At 47.5% G+C, this 15974-nt stretch overlaps 1 protein-coding gene and 1 non-coding gene across 2 annotated transcripts; one reads left to right on the plus strand and one right to left on the minus strand.

The window, feature by feature from the left end:
* Positions 1-1342: 1342 nt before the first annotated feature.
* On the minus strand, positions 1343-1506 carry LOC142449753 (U1 spliceosomal RNA). Its single transcript, XR_012784864.1, has one exon. It is a non-coding gene; the product is annotated as a U1 spliceosomal RNA (small nuclear RNA).
* A 6369-nt stretch (positions 1507-7875) lies between these two features.
* On the plus strand, positions 7876-13836 carry SPATA31F1 (SPATA31 subfamily F member 1). The gene is made up of 4 exons (XM_075550872.1): positions 7876-8019; positions 8789-8837; positions 9320-9380; positions 10161-13836. Exons 1-4 carry the CDS (start codon positions 7876-7878, stop codon positions 13834-13836), a joined length of 3930 nt encoding a protein of 1309 aa, XP_075406987.1.
* The last annotated feature ends 2138 nt before the right edge of the window (positions 13837-15974 follow it).

Consider the following 15974-nt stretch of genomic DNA (forward strand, 5'->3'; position numbering starts at 1 on the left):
ATTAAAATGTGCTGAATTCCATGAAGCTCACCTTCTCAACACAATCACTGAAGAAAAATGTGTGCCTAAGCAAATGTGGTGAAGAAAGCAGATGGTGCCAGCTATCAAAAGATATAGCATCTGGGGTCTTAAAGGCTTGAAGATAAACAAGTGGACAGCTAGTACAGATGCAACAAAGTCCACATAGAAGAACACACCAGCCTGTGTGACCACGAGGAGCTGAAGAGATCAGGTATCAGGCATCAAAGAACAAAAAAACCATATCATTGTGAATGAGGAGGAGTGCAGAATGGAGACCCAACGCTCATCTGTAGGCAACTGGACATCCCCTTAAGAAGGATCGTGGGAAGGAGATGAGCAGTCAGGGTGCAGAGTAGAAAGGATGAAACATACAACTTTCCTCTAGGTCTTAAATGCTTCCTCATCCCACCACCCCCCACTATCATAATCCCAATTCTACCTTACGAGTCTGGCTAGACCAGAGGATGTACACTGGCACAGATAGGAACTGGAAACACAGGGAATCCAGGACAGGTGACCCCTTCAGGACCAATGGTGAGAGTGGCAATACCAGGAGGGTGGAAGGAAGGTGGGGTAGAAAGGGGGAACCAATTACAAGATCTATATATAATCATCTCCCTGAGGGACAGACAACAGAAAAGTGGGTGAAGGGAGACATCGGAGAGTGCAAGATATGACAAAATAATAATTTATAAATTATCAAGGGTTTATGAGGGAGCGGGTAGCAAGGAGGGAGGGGGAAAATGAGGAGCTGATACCAAGGGCTCAAGTAGAAAGCAAATGTTTTGAGAATTATGAGGGCAACAAATGTACAAATGGGGTTTACACAGTGGATGGATGTATGGATTGTGATGTGAGGTGTATGAGCCCCCAATAAAATGATATTTTTTTAAGTGCTGAAAAACTCAGCTTATAAATGAGTGTGTATGCTACTTGGACATAAACTTAACAAGGTGGAGGCTTTCCCACCATGGAATAATAGCTTTCCAGATTCCCTCTGTTATAGGTTAGGGGACATAGTCCTCATCATATGTCCCCCATTGTTAAGTTTCCCAGAGTCCCTTCCATGTGGCCCTTCTGTGAGCGAATGTCCAATTAACTTACAAGTGGGTGTTGGCTCTCCACTTTGTCAACACTCCTTCGCATCAATCTGATAGCTTGTTTTTGAACTTCTGATACCTATCCCCATCAACACCTCATGATCGCATAGGCTGATGTGCTTCTTCCATGAAGGCTTTGTTGCTTTCCTGCTAGATGCCCACTCGTTTAACTACGAGCATTTAAGACCGGAGATGCTATATCTTTTATTTATTTATTTTTTTAGGGGAGAGTGCGAACGCAGTCCTCTACTATCACAAACTATACAGTTGAGTTTCCCACATTTGGGGAAATCGCAGGGGTCAGCACATCCGAAGTGCAATGGATAACACTTGCCCTGGGAAAACCACCTTCGTGATCATGGTATCTCCCCTGCCAGGTAAGTATGCTATGTCTTTTAATAACTGACACCATCAGCTATCTTCAACACATTTGCTTATACACCCATTTTGTCTTCGGCAAAATACTGTCACAAAGGTATCACACAATGCCACATTATTAGAGAAAACTGTTCTTGTATTTTTTATTAAAAAATATTTGTTTATATTATACCCTTTTAAAATGAGGTGTTGTCTCTATAAAACCTAGCCAAGCCAATCCACATTACCTATTATCAGTGTAAGAATAAGGTAGCAAAAAGAAGCACACGACCTAAGCGAACACAAGGTGTTGAATGGACCATGTAGCAGACACCAAGGAACAAAAACAATCATTGTATGATCACCTTCCTCACATAATCGCTGAAGACGAAAGTGTGCATAAGCAAGTGTGGTGAAGAAGGCGGATGGTGCCCGGCTACTGAGAGATAGAGTGTCTGGGGACTTAAAGGCTTGAAAGCAAACAAGCGGCCATCTAGCCCAGAAGCAACACAGCCCACACGGAAGCAGCACACCAACATAGGTGATCGTGAAGGTCAGAGGAGACCAGGTCTCAAACAACAAAGGTGGGGTGGTGGTGAGAATCACATCACCATGAATGAGGGGGAGTGCGTGATGGGAACCCAATACCCATCTGTAGACAGCTGCACATCCCTTCCAGAGGAGTAGTGGGGAGGAGATGAGTCACTCAGGGTTCAGTGTAGCAACAATGAAACTCAAAACCTTCCTCTAGTTCCTGAATGCTTCCTCCCCTCCCAATTATCATGACCCCAATTCTACTTTGCAGACCTGGTTATACCAGAGGATGTACAGCGGTGCAGTAGGGATCTGGAAACACAGGGAATCTAGGACGGATGAACCCCTCAACACCAGCTGTGGGAGTGGCGACACCAGGAGGGAAGGGGGTGTAGAAAGGGAGAACCAATCTCAGAGGTCTATGTGTAACCTCCTCTCTGGGAGATGGGCAATGGGGAGGCGGGTGAGGGGAGATGCCGGGGAGTGTAAGATAAGATATAATAATTATTTATAAGCTATCAAGGAACCGGTGGGGGGGAGCAGGGGGGAGGGGGAGGGGGGGGAAAGGGAAACCGAGCTGATTCCAGGAACCCAAGTAGAAGGTGAATTATGAGAATGACGAGTGCAACAAATGTATAAGGGTGCTTTGCTCAATTGATGTATGTATGGACTGTGATAAGAGCTGTATGAGCCCCAATAAAAATTTTTTTTAAATAATAAGGTAGCACAATTAGATGGAGGGTTTTATACAATTTGTTTCACTAAATTAAAAAGTCTGATTGCCTGTATTGTTTTTATATTTGATTTGTGTTATGTTTGCAATAGATGCACACAAATTAGTAAAGACAAAATCTGCACACATTTGATACTGTTTTTATTACATTCACATACATTTAATATTAAAAGACTTTTTATTTGGGCCACCAAGACATTTTCACTGTGGAGCTGCTTATGTGACATTCGGACAACAAAAATATCCTCATCAATAATATAAAAATATTTGAAATTCTCCTTCACCTATGGCACCATGTGAATGATAGGGGATAGAGAAAACTTCATTGAATTAATAATTTTACTGAGTAAATGAGCTCTGTGGTAGTTTTATAATCTGTTGTCAATTTGAGAGATTTACGAGTGAAGGGGTGGAGTCTCATCTGTCAATCAGGATATAGCCATTGAGGCCTCTGTGTGGGCATGGCCTTCACCTGAGGATTCTGAGAGTTCCTGTATTCCTCCTTGGAGGCAGGAAGACACACACACTCTCTCTCTCTCTCTCTGTGCTCGGACTCTCTGAGACGTCAGGGAGTACTACACTATCACACTCCCTGAGAGACATCCCTGAGGAGAAGCCACATGGACCTACCCTGATGCAATCAGAGTCCTGAAGCTGGAGACCCCTACCACCGCTGAGATGCTTACAATGCCACTGGATCTACAAGACTTTCCACCCACTGGTCTGTGATCTTCCTGCATTCAGCATTATTGCATGTGTTTCATGAGTCTAAAGAGGACTTTATATTTTGGTAGACGATTTATGGGCTAATATCACACTTATGGACTTAATATAGACTGGGCTGGGATGTTTCTCAATGTTCAATTGCTCTTGTTTATAAAACTCTTTCTTATTTACATATCAGTGTGTATGGATTTGTTTCTCTAGTCTACCTGGACTAACAAAAGCTCCATAGTCAAAGTCCTAGGCTTCTGAATGGTGTGCCTGTAGATTATTTTATGTAGTTATCCCAATAAGCAAGCATTTATTTTGCAGACATTTATTCCCTATTACCTGCAGGTTATATTTAGAAAGTAAAGACTATTTGAACCTGGGAAAAGGATAACAAATAAATGGAATACTTCCATTGACTCTATGAGTATTTAATATGTTTTCTTAATGAAACAAAATAACCATGTGCCTAGTTCTGTGATTGTGAAAATTATATATTCGATAATAAACCAGCTTAATAAAATGTTGTATTCAATGATAAATTAATTCCTAGCAAAAAATCTAAACAATACATAATTATAACCCAAATACATAAAGGTTAAGGGATTATAATATGAAAGCATACATACAGGCCCTAGTTTATTAATAGAAGACACTGGTGCTAACATAATTCATTTCAGGGTCAGTAATAATATACAATTGTTGAAATGTGGGTTGTTATTTTTATTAAGCCTAAATTGTTCTTTTAAAATATTCTCCTTTCCCAAAGTGGGGAAAATAACATAAAAAGGGAAAAGAATTATAAAATCTAAAATTAAGAAAATAGCTTATATAAATGAGTGTCCTTTCTGAACAACCTAGTATGTACTAATAGTCAAACTCTCATTGCTATACAGTCAATTCCAACACAGAGCAACCCTTTGGGACAGGGCAGAACTGCTACCAGGGGCTCAAGTAGAAAGAAAATGCTTTGGAATGTTGATGGCAACATATGTACAAGTGTGCTTGATACAATTGAATGAAGGATTGTTATAAGATTTGTAAGAAACCATGAATAAAATGATTGATTTTAAAAGGATATGTACACACACATGTATATATTGTATTTCTGGAATAGGTGACTAGAAAGTAAAGAAAAATGACCGGCTGCTTACTAAGCCCCCAGCCCAATTTATTCTGACTTAAAAGTAATGGACCAAGTTTATTGTGACTCCCAGTGGCTCTCTAGGGCAGAGTGGACTTGCTCAATAGGGTTCCCAAGGCCGTACACTTTCAGAAACAGGCTGCCTCGTCTTTCTCCTGCAAGTGACTAATGGGTTCAAACCACCCAGCTTTAGGTTTGCAGCCCAAAACTTAATTGGCTGTGCACCAGGCCTTCTAGACTATTTGATGGGTACTCTTCAAAACCAAACTGCTGCTGCCGCGTCAGTTCAGCCAGTAGGATAGAGTAGAACTGGCCCATCCCCAGCCTCAGGTTTCCAAACCCATAATCCAAGGCAGATTCCCACATCTTTCCCCCAGCAGATTAGAACCACCAATCCTTTGATTATCAGCAGAATACTTAACCATGGTACCACCAGTGCTCCTTGGGATATTCTTTAGCTGATAAAAATATTTTGGAACTGGGTAAAGTTGGGGTTGCCTGCATACCATGATGACTTCACTAAATCCCACTAGGTTAGTTTTATGTTATGCGTATCTTCCTCACTGCCCTCAAGTTGATGCTGCCTCATAGTGACCCTATAGGACAGGGTAGAACTGCTCCTGGGAGTTTCCGAGACTGTCACCCTTTATGGGAGTAGAAAACCTCTCTTTCTTCAAAGGAGCTGGCTGGTGGTTTTGAACTACTGGTCTTGTGGTTAGCAGCCCAACTTGTAAGCACTAAGCATCTTCTCATGCCTTTTGAATGTTATACCATGTATGTGTGTGCCTCCTTTTTCAGCCTCAATTATATCTGAGTGGTTTAAATGAAATAAATGTCAAAGCCCCCACAGCAAGGAGCTGTGAGCCATCTCCTCTGATCTTCCTCTCTGATCCACAACAGTGCTCCGTACTTCCAGGCAAGCTCTGTGGCCACACCTCCCTTTCTAACACAGTGTCTAACCGCGGTTCTCAGCCTTCCTCATACCGCCACCCTTTCCATACAGTTCCTCATGTGGTGGTTGTTAGCGAGCGAGACCCTCACCCAGACCACTCGCTGAAACAGAGATGGAAACAGTAAAGCTTTATTCAGACAGATTTGAATCTGGGCTCTCACCTGCAACCGAGGCAGGCTCAGTCTGTAAGGCGAGAGCCCCGAACAGCTTCAAAGCAGAAGGTTTTATACTTCCTTGTGGGCGTCTTGCCAAGCAAGGAGAGGGGGAAGGCAAGTTCTTGTGTGAAACTGGCAAAGCATTCTCAGGAAAGTGAAACAAAAACAGTTTTTAAATCTAACAAAGTAAGTTCTACATTTAAGGTCAGTTTGTCCCCAGTGGTCTGCCAACCGATACTGCGGATAGGATAGGCTGCTTCTTGGAGCGTAAACATCCTAGGCTGGGCTACACCTTTTTCAGGCTGCAATTTAAAATTTTTCCATTTCTGACGGGGTGGGGGGGAGTGGTGACCTGCCTGTTACTGTTACAGGGCACAGTGTCACAGTGGTAACCCCCCAACCATAAAATTATTTTCGTCGCTACTTCATCACTGCCATTTTGCTGCTATGAATCAGGCAACCTCTGTGAAAAGGTCATTTGACCCCTGAGGGGCCATGACCCACAGGTTGAGAACCACTGGTATGGAGGTTTCTCTTTGACCTGTAACACTCTCTTTATCCCCAGACCTTCCCTTGCCACACTCAGCACCAGGGGTACTTTCTCAAAAGCCTTCTCTGGCCACCCCAATCCTTTCCCTACACATCCTCTCCTCTGAAGTGTGGTGTTTGTGACCTGGGCACAGTCAGTACATAATCACATGCATAAGTAATTCATTTTATTTGCCTGCCATTGTGGGTTCTTCATGTATCTTGGGTATGTATCTAAGGTTGTTTTTTGTTTTATTTAATATGTATTTTAAGACCAGCAATATGACTCAAGTGGCTTTGTACGTTTGATACTGGCCAGCTGAGGGCTAGACACTGAGTGAGTGGTCGACCTGACTGCTGGTGAAGGCTGGGGGAAATCCAATAGCATCTTTATTATCTCCAGGATAAGATTTTCTCACAAAGTGTGGGAGTATTGGGTCCTGGGACTGAACTGGAATGCACTTGCCCTGCCCCAAACCCACTTCTAATGAGTCAATGCTGATTCACAGTGATCTTTGGGGGCAGGATAGACACACCCTTGTGACTTTCTGAGACTCAACTGTTTACAGGCGTACAGAGCCCAGTCTTTTGCTCAGAGAGAGGCTGGTCATTTTGAATGGCAGACCTTTCGTATCACAGCCCACCACAATCCACCAGGGCTCCTGCCCTGCCCGGAGGTTCCTAAATCAGGTTATAATTAAAGAAAGAAAGAAAGACACACCTTCGGCTGAACAGCATGCATCCAGAGCGGATGAGTGGATCCAACCAGGAGCAAGTAGTGTGTGGCCCCTAGTTGAAGGTGGTTATCTCTGCAGGCAGTCATCTCCCTGAGCAGGCAGAGGTTGTAATATCTTTATAAGCAGCTCAGAAAATCCAGGCCTTAGCCAAGCTACTGCTAGTGAGACTCATTCCTATACCTCTGTGAGAGGAGTGTTTGCAGCCTCTCCCACTCGCGCACAATGGTGGCATCCCTTGCTCACTCCCACAATGCCCTGGTCTTTTCCATCTCATCTGCCTCCACTCCCTTCCTGCTCCTCTCATTACCCAATGCTTGTAATGTTAACACTCTCCATTTTTAAGCCTTCACTAGGCTCTGCCTGCCCTAACCTTTCATGTGCCTTCCAGTATTACTAGTATTACTGTGTCTTCAGTACAGGCGAGAGAGGGGAAAGAGGAGTGGCTACTGAAGGGGGAGGTGCCCTCTGGCCTAGCTACTCGTCTGTCTTAAAAATTTGCCTGTGACACTCAGTTTCTGGTGATGGGTGATCAAACTGGCATTTTAACAAAGAGAGCTGAGCTATCATGCTGGTGTGCAGAGTGGAGAGTGGAGAAGGGCTGAGAGTGGAGACATGCCTATCACCATGGGACCTTTCGTTGTAGCTCTGTACCTTTCCCAGGTAACTGTATGTGTTCACCTAAAGATTGGATCACCACGAGACCTTTAACCTCATGTCCAAAGGCCTTTGACACCACAATTGCCTGTGCAGACATAGGCAGGCTTTGTGATGCCCTTGTGTTCTGACTCTGGAACCTGTGAGGCAGAGTTCATAAAGTTGAGTGTTGGGAGTCCTTAGGCCCCAGAACCCTGGGGGCTGAGCTAGAGGCATGGCTGGTCTCCTCATGCTAGTGAAGCAGAGACCATGTTGAGTCCCATATTTGTCCCGTGGGACATTGCGTATTTCTTATATACCTATGTCTCCCTCCTCCTCATTATCCTACTTCTTTGGCAAATGAAAAGGAGTCACCATGGATTACAGGGGGAACCTCCCAAGAACAGCTGCCGGGTAGGGAAACACCCTGACCACTATTGGATTGTTTTGTTTTCTTTTTCCCCTCAGATTAGAAGCTTTTAAACCTCCCATTTCTCTCTCTATTGCTATGTTAAACCTCAGTTATCTTTTAGAGTCATTTACTTCTCAGATCCAGGTCCTTGCCTGGTCCTCCTTGAAGCATGCGCTGATTGAAAACCAACATGTTTCTACCTGGTTTGGGGTGGGGACCTAGAAGATATGTAAAGTCTACCTCACTGGATCTCAAAAGGGCTTCCCATTAGGCTGGGGCAGGGGCCGGGGAATCTGGTTCATGGTTCAAGGTCTTTGTAAGCTGAAGCTTGTGGCTACTGAAGCCACTTGCCCTTTAATGTCTGCTTTTCTTCCTTTGTCAACCAAGTACCCCACAGAACTTCTGGGTAGTGGGTGGAAAGTATAGCGTGTGGAAGAGCCTTGAAGTGAATCAGAATGAATGGAGGAAACTTACCGGGGAGAGCAGGTAGACTAGGGATTTGGAAGTAGAGCATGGTGAGAGTTGCCTGCCAGGTTAAATGTAGTTCACGTCATCGAATAAGTGCACTTAGAAATAGTTAAAATAGCAAAAGTTTTGTTACATATACGAATTTACCACAATAAAGAATGTAAGGGGATTAGGGAGAGGAAAAGGAGAAGAGCACAGAAATTGCAGAAAGTTACTAGAACAAGAATGAGAAATGGTTGGGTTTTGTCTCATTTTATCATTACAAAAAAATGCTATCCCAGCCTCACCTTCTTTGTCTTTAAGCGGCAACACCAAAGACACCGGGTCAGAGCGAGAGATGCAGCATCCAGAGGTAAAGTCCCACTTCCTCCTCCGACTCTCGCTCCCTGTGGGCCTGGTCCCCAAGGGTCCTGACCCCTCTCACCCTAGATGCCGGGATGAGGTGCTCTAATCACTGACACCTGCTCACAGAAACCTCCCTGGATGGGGTGTCAGGGACAAGGACTGTTCCAGAATCCGTCACCTCGTTCTCCTGGGAATGAGAAATGAGGAGCAGGAAAAGCTTAGCTGTGTTAGTTAAAGTTGTGTGATCCTGTGGAAGTCACTTAATCCCTCTGTATTAGTCTCCAGAAAAGGTGTCCAACACTGACAACCTTGATTCACTCCAAGTATGGTTGTAAAGATCAAGTGAATGTCCTCAGGGCCAGGTGTTACAAGTGTTTAAGCTGGACTGGGAGTTGCCTTTGGATAGGAAAGGTTTGTCAAAGCCAAGTTCTTAAGGGTTACCCCTGACCTTCCCGGTCTTCCTAATGTTGCTGTCTCCTGGTTTCTTAGCTAGGAGAGCTTCCCGGAAAGAAGCTGAGAAGCCGTGGGAACTGCTCTCCGTCATGAAAAGGTGACTGATCCTTAGATGGCTCACAGCTCTCCATCCTAGCCTGTGATAACTCCCCAACTTGACTGTGGGCAGGGATGACACTCCCAAGTCTGCTCTTGGGACCAGCGCCACGTGGGCCTAGGATTCCAGATGGGCAGGTCTACAAGGGGCTGAGCTCAGCAGGGCAGCCATGGGTTTTGCATAGATAAGTCACTGCCCAAGTCGCTCTTCAGCCCTTTCTCTAAGTGGAGCAAGACCTTGCCCTTGGGGCTGTCTTTGAGAAAGCAGTTCCTAGGAGAGCCCTCAGCATTATAATCTGATAGTGTTAGGATAAGATCTCTGAAGAACAGAAACGGTTTACAAAAGACAATTGTTTAAAGTAGTGAGGCCCTACAGCATCCTAAAAGGCAGGGTCTCCCCAGGCACCTTATTTTCCCCAGGAAGGAAACACTAAATAATGAGCTTTCCTTTCTTGGCCATATCGCTGAAGAGGTTGCCCCTTCTGTTAACCACCTGACACATCTGCCCAGTCCATACCCTGGTTCACCTTCCTAACTCACAGTCCTCTCAGGAGGCCTTGCCCTCCCTCTGGGCTCTCTGATACCGTGCCCAACAAAATCCAAGCTCTCTGCTTGGCCAGGGCTAACCTGCTGAAGAGCCCTTTGTTAGGGTGAAGATCAACATGTAGGCCCCCAGAGGCACACCCAGGCTTTAAAGGCCTAAGGCAGGGCAGGGCTAATGGCTCTGCCAAACTCTTCACTGCAAGCAGCGTGGCTAAGCCCTGCATGTTTGTCTCCCCAGCCAAAGCTGGCTTCCTCAGGAGGGAAGTGTGCGGCGGCTCCTGTGCACGGACCACTGCTGTCATGTCTGCAACGACGCAGCTCTGGAGATTGGGCAGTTGCTGACAAGTGAGAACACCCCGACTGCCCCCGTTTCGGTGGGCGCAGCGCAGAGCTCCTCCTGCGTAGAGATTGTATCCATGTCTAGCGTCTCCTTTGAGCAGACTCTGGAGCTGCCTCCAGAGCAGCATTTGGGGGAGCTTTCAACAGCTCCGGTAACCGCTAGCCTGACTCAATTAACAGATCAAGGAGTCTTACCCGAGACAGCGGCCCCATCAGTCAACGTGGCCAACCTCCAAGAGTACTGGGCTGAACACTTGGACCTAGAGCAGGAATTTCAGCTGCAAGATGTGCCTGGGGACCCAGGGACTTTGTCTTCTTTGAAGAATGAGGAACTTGGGTTTCCCGTGAACCAACCAGAAATGGCAAATACCAGCTATCAATTCATCCAGGGGAGCCAAGGTCAGCAGGCCTTAAGACCCCAAAGCCCTTTGCTGCCTCTGAAAGCAGAGCTGGCTAATAATCTGACACATCCTATGGCTTTGCCTATGGACACTGCCCTCCCTGCCCCCATGCCACTCCTCAGTCCTGAAGTCCTCCGTTTTCTTGAGGTCCATGTTAAAAAATGGGTCCATTTCCAGAGGTGGGGACTCCCTAGACGTGTGGAACAATCCTTGAGGCAGTTTATGCCCGGCCCACCATTGTTGTACCAGCCTGGAACCGGTCAACAAGTTCACTTCATCATGAGTAATAGTTGTAACACCTGTATTGATTCCACTGGAGCCATTTCCCACCAGACCTGGGGTTCGTGTATGGCTGGCCAGCCTACACAGGCCTTCTGGGTTTCGGAATGGCCCACTGCAGATCCAGAAAGACGCCAATACTGTCAGGAAGCCCCAAATTCTCTGGCTCTGGCGTTGCCGTCTCCAACACTTCAAGCCCTAAGTAGCCTCTATTCCCAAGCGGGGGGCCAGACTGAAGACTCGGGGGGTCCCTTGAGGCACAAGTATAGGCAGCTTTTCTGTGGGCTGCCTTGTCTACACAGCGAGTCCCTAGTTGCCACCTTCCTGAGTGCTCAGGGCCTCACTGCAAAGAAGAGCCTGTCGCAGACCTCCTTGGATGGTTGCTTTCTCCTAAAGGAGCCTTCCTTCCTCCCCCTGATGCCCAATAACCCACCGTTGTCAGCGCTACCTGCTTCTCCACCTGCGCCAAATGGGGTACCTCCACCCGACTTTCAGCAAATCCAGATCAAGGTCCCATTTCTGACTCTGGCTGAGTGTGAAGACCTGGAGTGGCACCTGCTCCAGAGAAAGCTCCGGCTCCGGTGGGATTTGCCACGCGTCCCCCAGACATCTCCGTCTGTTCTAAGCCCTGACATGCACGGGACCCGTGGCACAGCCCAGTCACCAGCCACCATGGAAATAGCCTGGTCACAGAAACCTGTTTCCATTCTCACAAGGGAACTGCTTTTCCCAGACCATGCCCGGAGACTGCTTGACCTCCACCTGCAGAAGCAGTTGATCTACTATCGCTGGGGCCTGCCCCAGATGATCAAGCAGTCCATCCAATTGTACCTGTCCCCCGCAGACCCACAGTCCCTGCCCGGGAGCAGCACACCCTTGGGCACTGTGAGTGTCCCCCGGCCTGCAGCCCGGGAACCCAATCAACTGAGTGGTCTGTTCTCTCCCACCTTGGCCCCAGCATTCCTCTCTGTGCCACACTTGCTCACCCAGGCCAAGGCAACACTGCAGAGTCACATCCGCTCCAAAGGCTGGCAGATCCACCAGGGCTCCATCCCTACCCGTGTTTGCATCTCCTGGAACGGCAGCATTCCTGGGAACCAGGTTGTGACTCCCTTCCCTTGCCTTCTAGAAAGCAAGGCCTTAGAACTGCAGGCAGCAACTGATACTGACCTATATGAGAAAGGTGTGCCCTGGATGCCAACAGCCAATGGGCAGCAGCAGCAGACTTTACCAGGTGCTGTCATCGAACATACCAAGCTGTCCCGATCCCTGTCGGAGGAGGCCATTCAGAAACTAGAGACGGCTTTACGGCACAAATATTTGGCCTTTCTTTCAGGGCTCCCTGCTCTCTATTATGTGGCTCTATCGAAGTCCATGGCCCCAGCGAGCACTGGCCATTCTGAACAGGCCGAGGTCATGCCCGAGGCTGCGGAAGGCACAGCAGAAGCTCTGACCTATGAAGAGGAGCCCATCTCCTATGAAGAGGAGTGCACAGTCCCTGAGTCAGTCTGGGAAGAGGGCACAGAGCTTGGTGAAGACCGTGTCCAAGAGTTCTCGAGTGAAGTATGTGAGGGAGGGCCGATGGAGATGGGGCCTCTCGATATGCAGATAGAGGCTGGGATCTCACAATTATTCAGTGCATCCATTTTGGCAAAACTAAACTTCCATCTACGGCGAAAAGTTCTAGAGTTACTGATGGGGATTCCCAAAAGGGCAAGAGAGTCCAGGGACCAAAGCATCGCCATCTTGGAGAACCCATCCCCGCAGGAGGAACTTAAGAGTCCAAAACAAAGAAATCCATCACTTCAGGAACTCCCAGCAGATGTTTCACATGCTCCAGATGCCCAGTGGGTCCTCCTCAAAGAACAGCTGACCACAGAGCTAAAGGCAGTGCAGTATAACCGGAAACAAGCTAACACTAGAGCCATGTCCCCTAGTGTGGCCCACTGGACCTCCAAAAGCTCACAACCCAGCGCGGCTCTGACAGAGGCCCAGGTGCTTTGTGTTCAGGTAGAAGCCAGAGTGAACAGCCCAAGCCTGGAGGAGACCTGGTGCCCTGAGTCCCGAGACCCGGGCAAAAGCAAGGACTCAGGCCAAGGACCCCCAGTGACAGAGAAGAAAAAGGGCCCAGGAAAACCCACCCCAGCAGGGGACCAAGGAGAAGGAGATGCAGGCCTGGGATTCCCCTCCAACAGAAAGAACAGGCACGCGGCGGAACCCCAGAAGCCCACAGAGAAACTTGTAAACAGAACACCCCGAGGTCCCTGGCTAAGAAGCCAAAGCTTTGATTTTGCTGCCTCTTGCCAGCAGCATCCTCAGTTCAAGCTCTCAGAGCTACCCCCGAGAGTCCCTGGAGGGGAAGAATCTGAAAAGACTTCTCAGGCTTCACAGACCCAACCTTCGTGGGGCCCACTAATTCAGAGTAAGCCTTGGAAGGGTCAGACTTTGTGGAGTCACAGTCTGCACGGCCGAGCAATGACAGCCCACACTCCCAAGAGCCCAGGCCTTCCCGAATCTGGCTTCAGAAATAAGATGAGACACTTGCTACTCTCTCTGAATTCCAAGAAAAAAGGCAAAGCAGACAAAGATTCCATGCCCCCTCTAGCAAAGACAGGGCCCAGGCCAAGGAAAAAAATTGCTGAGAAGAGTCTGGCCCCAGCTAAAAGCCCTGTGGGGCGAGCTAAGACCGAGAAGACAAGAGGGGACCCTAAGGACCAGCCTTTCCTTACCGAGAAGCCTGGTGTGACCTTTTCAGATGGTGCCCAAGTCTCAGAGAAGCAGCCCCAGCAGCACTCTCATCAGGCCCACTCCGCCTCGGTCCTGGGCCAGCCGCGCCACTGTCCTCGGCACTGCCCTGCAGTGGTTCGTGCCCTGCAACAAGGAAACCCACCGTAGTTCCCAACCCTTACCTCTGAAGGAAATAGCAGAGTCTTCGAGAAAAAGATCCAGTGTACTCAAAGAGAGTTCGTGGGCTCTCAACCTCGACATTTTTATTAACATACAGTTGGGATTCCGTGTCATTGCCAAATATATCACTAAGCAAAGAAGCTGCTTTTGTATTCCTTCTTGTATCCACCGGGGTGTGTTAAAGGAATGCGTGAAGGGTATTTTTAAGATCCTTTCCATCTGGGGAAGGAGCCCTGGTAGCATACTGGTTATGTGTTGGACTGCAATCCTTAAGGTCAGCAGTTTGAAACCACCAGCTGCCCCACAGGAAAATGATGAGGCTCTTTACTCCCATAAAGAGTTACAATCTTGAAAACCCACAGGGGCAGTTCTATCTTGTCCTGTAAGGTCACTATGAATGGGAATTGACTCGATGGCAGTGAAATTGGGATGTTTTTTGAGGGGGGGTGGTTTATCTGAGGAAAACACTGAAACCCACATGGATCAGCATTCCAGATAACTCCTCCCATTCCCTTACAGGACTGTGGATATAGGGAATTGTGCATAAAAGGCAGGCCCCTCTCTAAAGGTACATTCAGAGTAAACGTCTAGCTAGACTGCAAATGATTTCCCAGGATGCCCTAAAACCCCAGAGAAGCTATGGAGACATGGTGATAGCAGTGAACAGGAGTGCTTGACAAATCAGTGCGTCACTGGTCTAGATATCCACCCCAAATCTGGAGGGCAGGTTTTAGAGGAGTACTACATTACTCCATCCTTTAAAAGGCACTTTATGCTTTGCAAAAGCAGTATAACAGATGTGCAACCCAAAATATAGTCTCCCTTCCCTGTTGCATGTTGCCACTGTTAAGATTTCCCTGGGGGTCCACTCAATAGCACGCTATGGCCCTGTTGCCTGTTCCCTATCTCCACTGCCTCGCAACTACGTGGGAGCAATGATTCCTAGAATAAATATCAGAGTAGGAGGGGAAAAGTATTTGCCTCACATCCCCCACACCAAAAGGGTGGCAGATAGAGGGAAAATGTAGATTAAGGAACATGCAGGAACACACACACACACACAGCCTAGTCTTGAGAAATGGAGGTAAATAAATGGAATTCAGTCTGCTTGTTACTAGGGTGGTGTGAGCAGTGGGCTGAACACTGAACTTTCTAGACATATAGTAATTTGTCAAGTTACAACCTGCAATTTAGTCCTGGACCGGATGCTGCATCTCATTTCTATACTCTCTGACCCTTGGCTGGTCCTCCAGGTCGAACTGAGAAGAGGGCACGGATCATGCAGAAGAGAAAGGGAGGAGTCCTGAACTCCTGCTCTGGGGTAGAGAAGAGTTCATGGAGGGAGCGACCTGGCCGAGAGGCTGTCCTTGCTGAAAGCACAGCGAATACGCTGAAGAAAAAGTGTTCATTAGCGGGGGTTCTGTGGATCAGCGTGGGGGGACAAAAACCCAGGAAACGTGAGGGAGGAACTGAGAAAACCATGGGTGGAGTTAGCGAGAAGGCTGTGGAGAATCATGCTTGAAAGCACAAGGCAGACAGGGCTAATTTCTATTAGGTTCTAAGGTGGTGGTAACTGGCTGACAACCTAAAATGGCATGAAGGGGCAGCTGACTGAACTGGCATGGCATTCTGGAGTTCAGGGACCAGTGAGGTTTAGGGATGGGAAAGGAGAATTATGAAACAAGACAAATTTGGTTGCGTTGATCACATGAATGGATTTCTGTGTACACTGGTCACCTAGTACACTTCAAAGGTGCCTTCTTTGCATCGTCTGACCTGAGAAGTCAAGAGTCAGGAAAAGAACGAAAACATGGTTTCCTTATGACGTAGTCTAGAGAACTGCGGGGTATGTCTGCCTCACTGGCTCCTAAGGAAATCCATAATCACTCAAGGCCCCATCAGATCAGGAGCAGGCAGTGGCTGGCTCCCTCCCTCGGTAAAAGTCTAGTGATTAGCAAAATGTGTCCAGTGGGATGAAGCAAGGAGGAGAAGCAGCATGGATGTGTCCCTGGTTCAAATGGAGGCCTCTGCTATGGCCTCCAGTGGGCAAGCCTGAGGTTGCCATGACAACATACTCATCAGTCAAGAAGCCTGGTGAGAGCTGACAAACACATACAGGTCATTTT

Source organism: Tenrec ecaudatus, chromosome 5, assembly GCF_050624435.1.
Source record: "Tenrec ecaudatus isolate mTenEca1 chromosome 5, mTenEca1.hap1, whole genome shotgun sequence".
Taxonomy (NCBI): domain Eukaryota; kingdom Metazoa; phylum Chordata; class Mammalia; order Afrosoricida; family Tenrecidae; genus Tenrec; species Tenrec ecaudatus.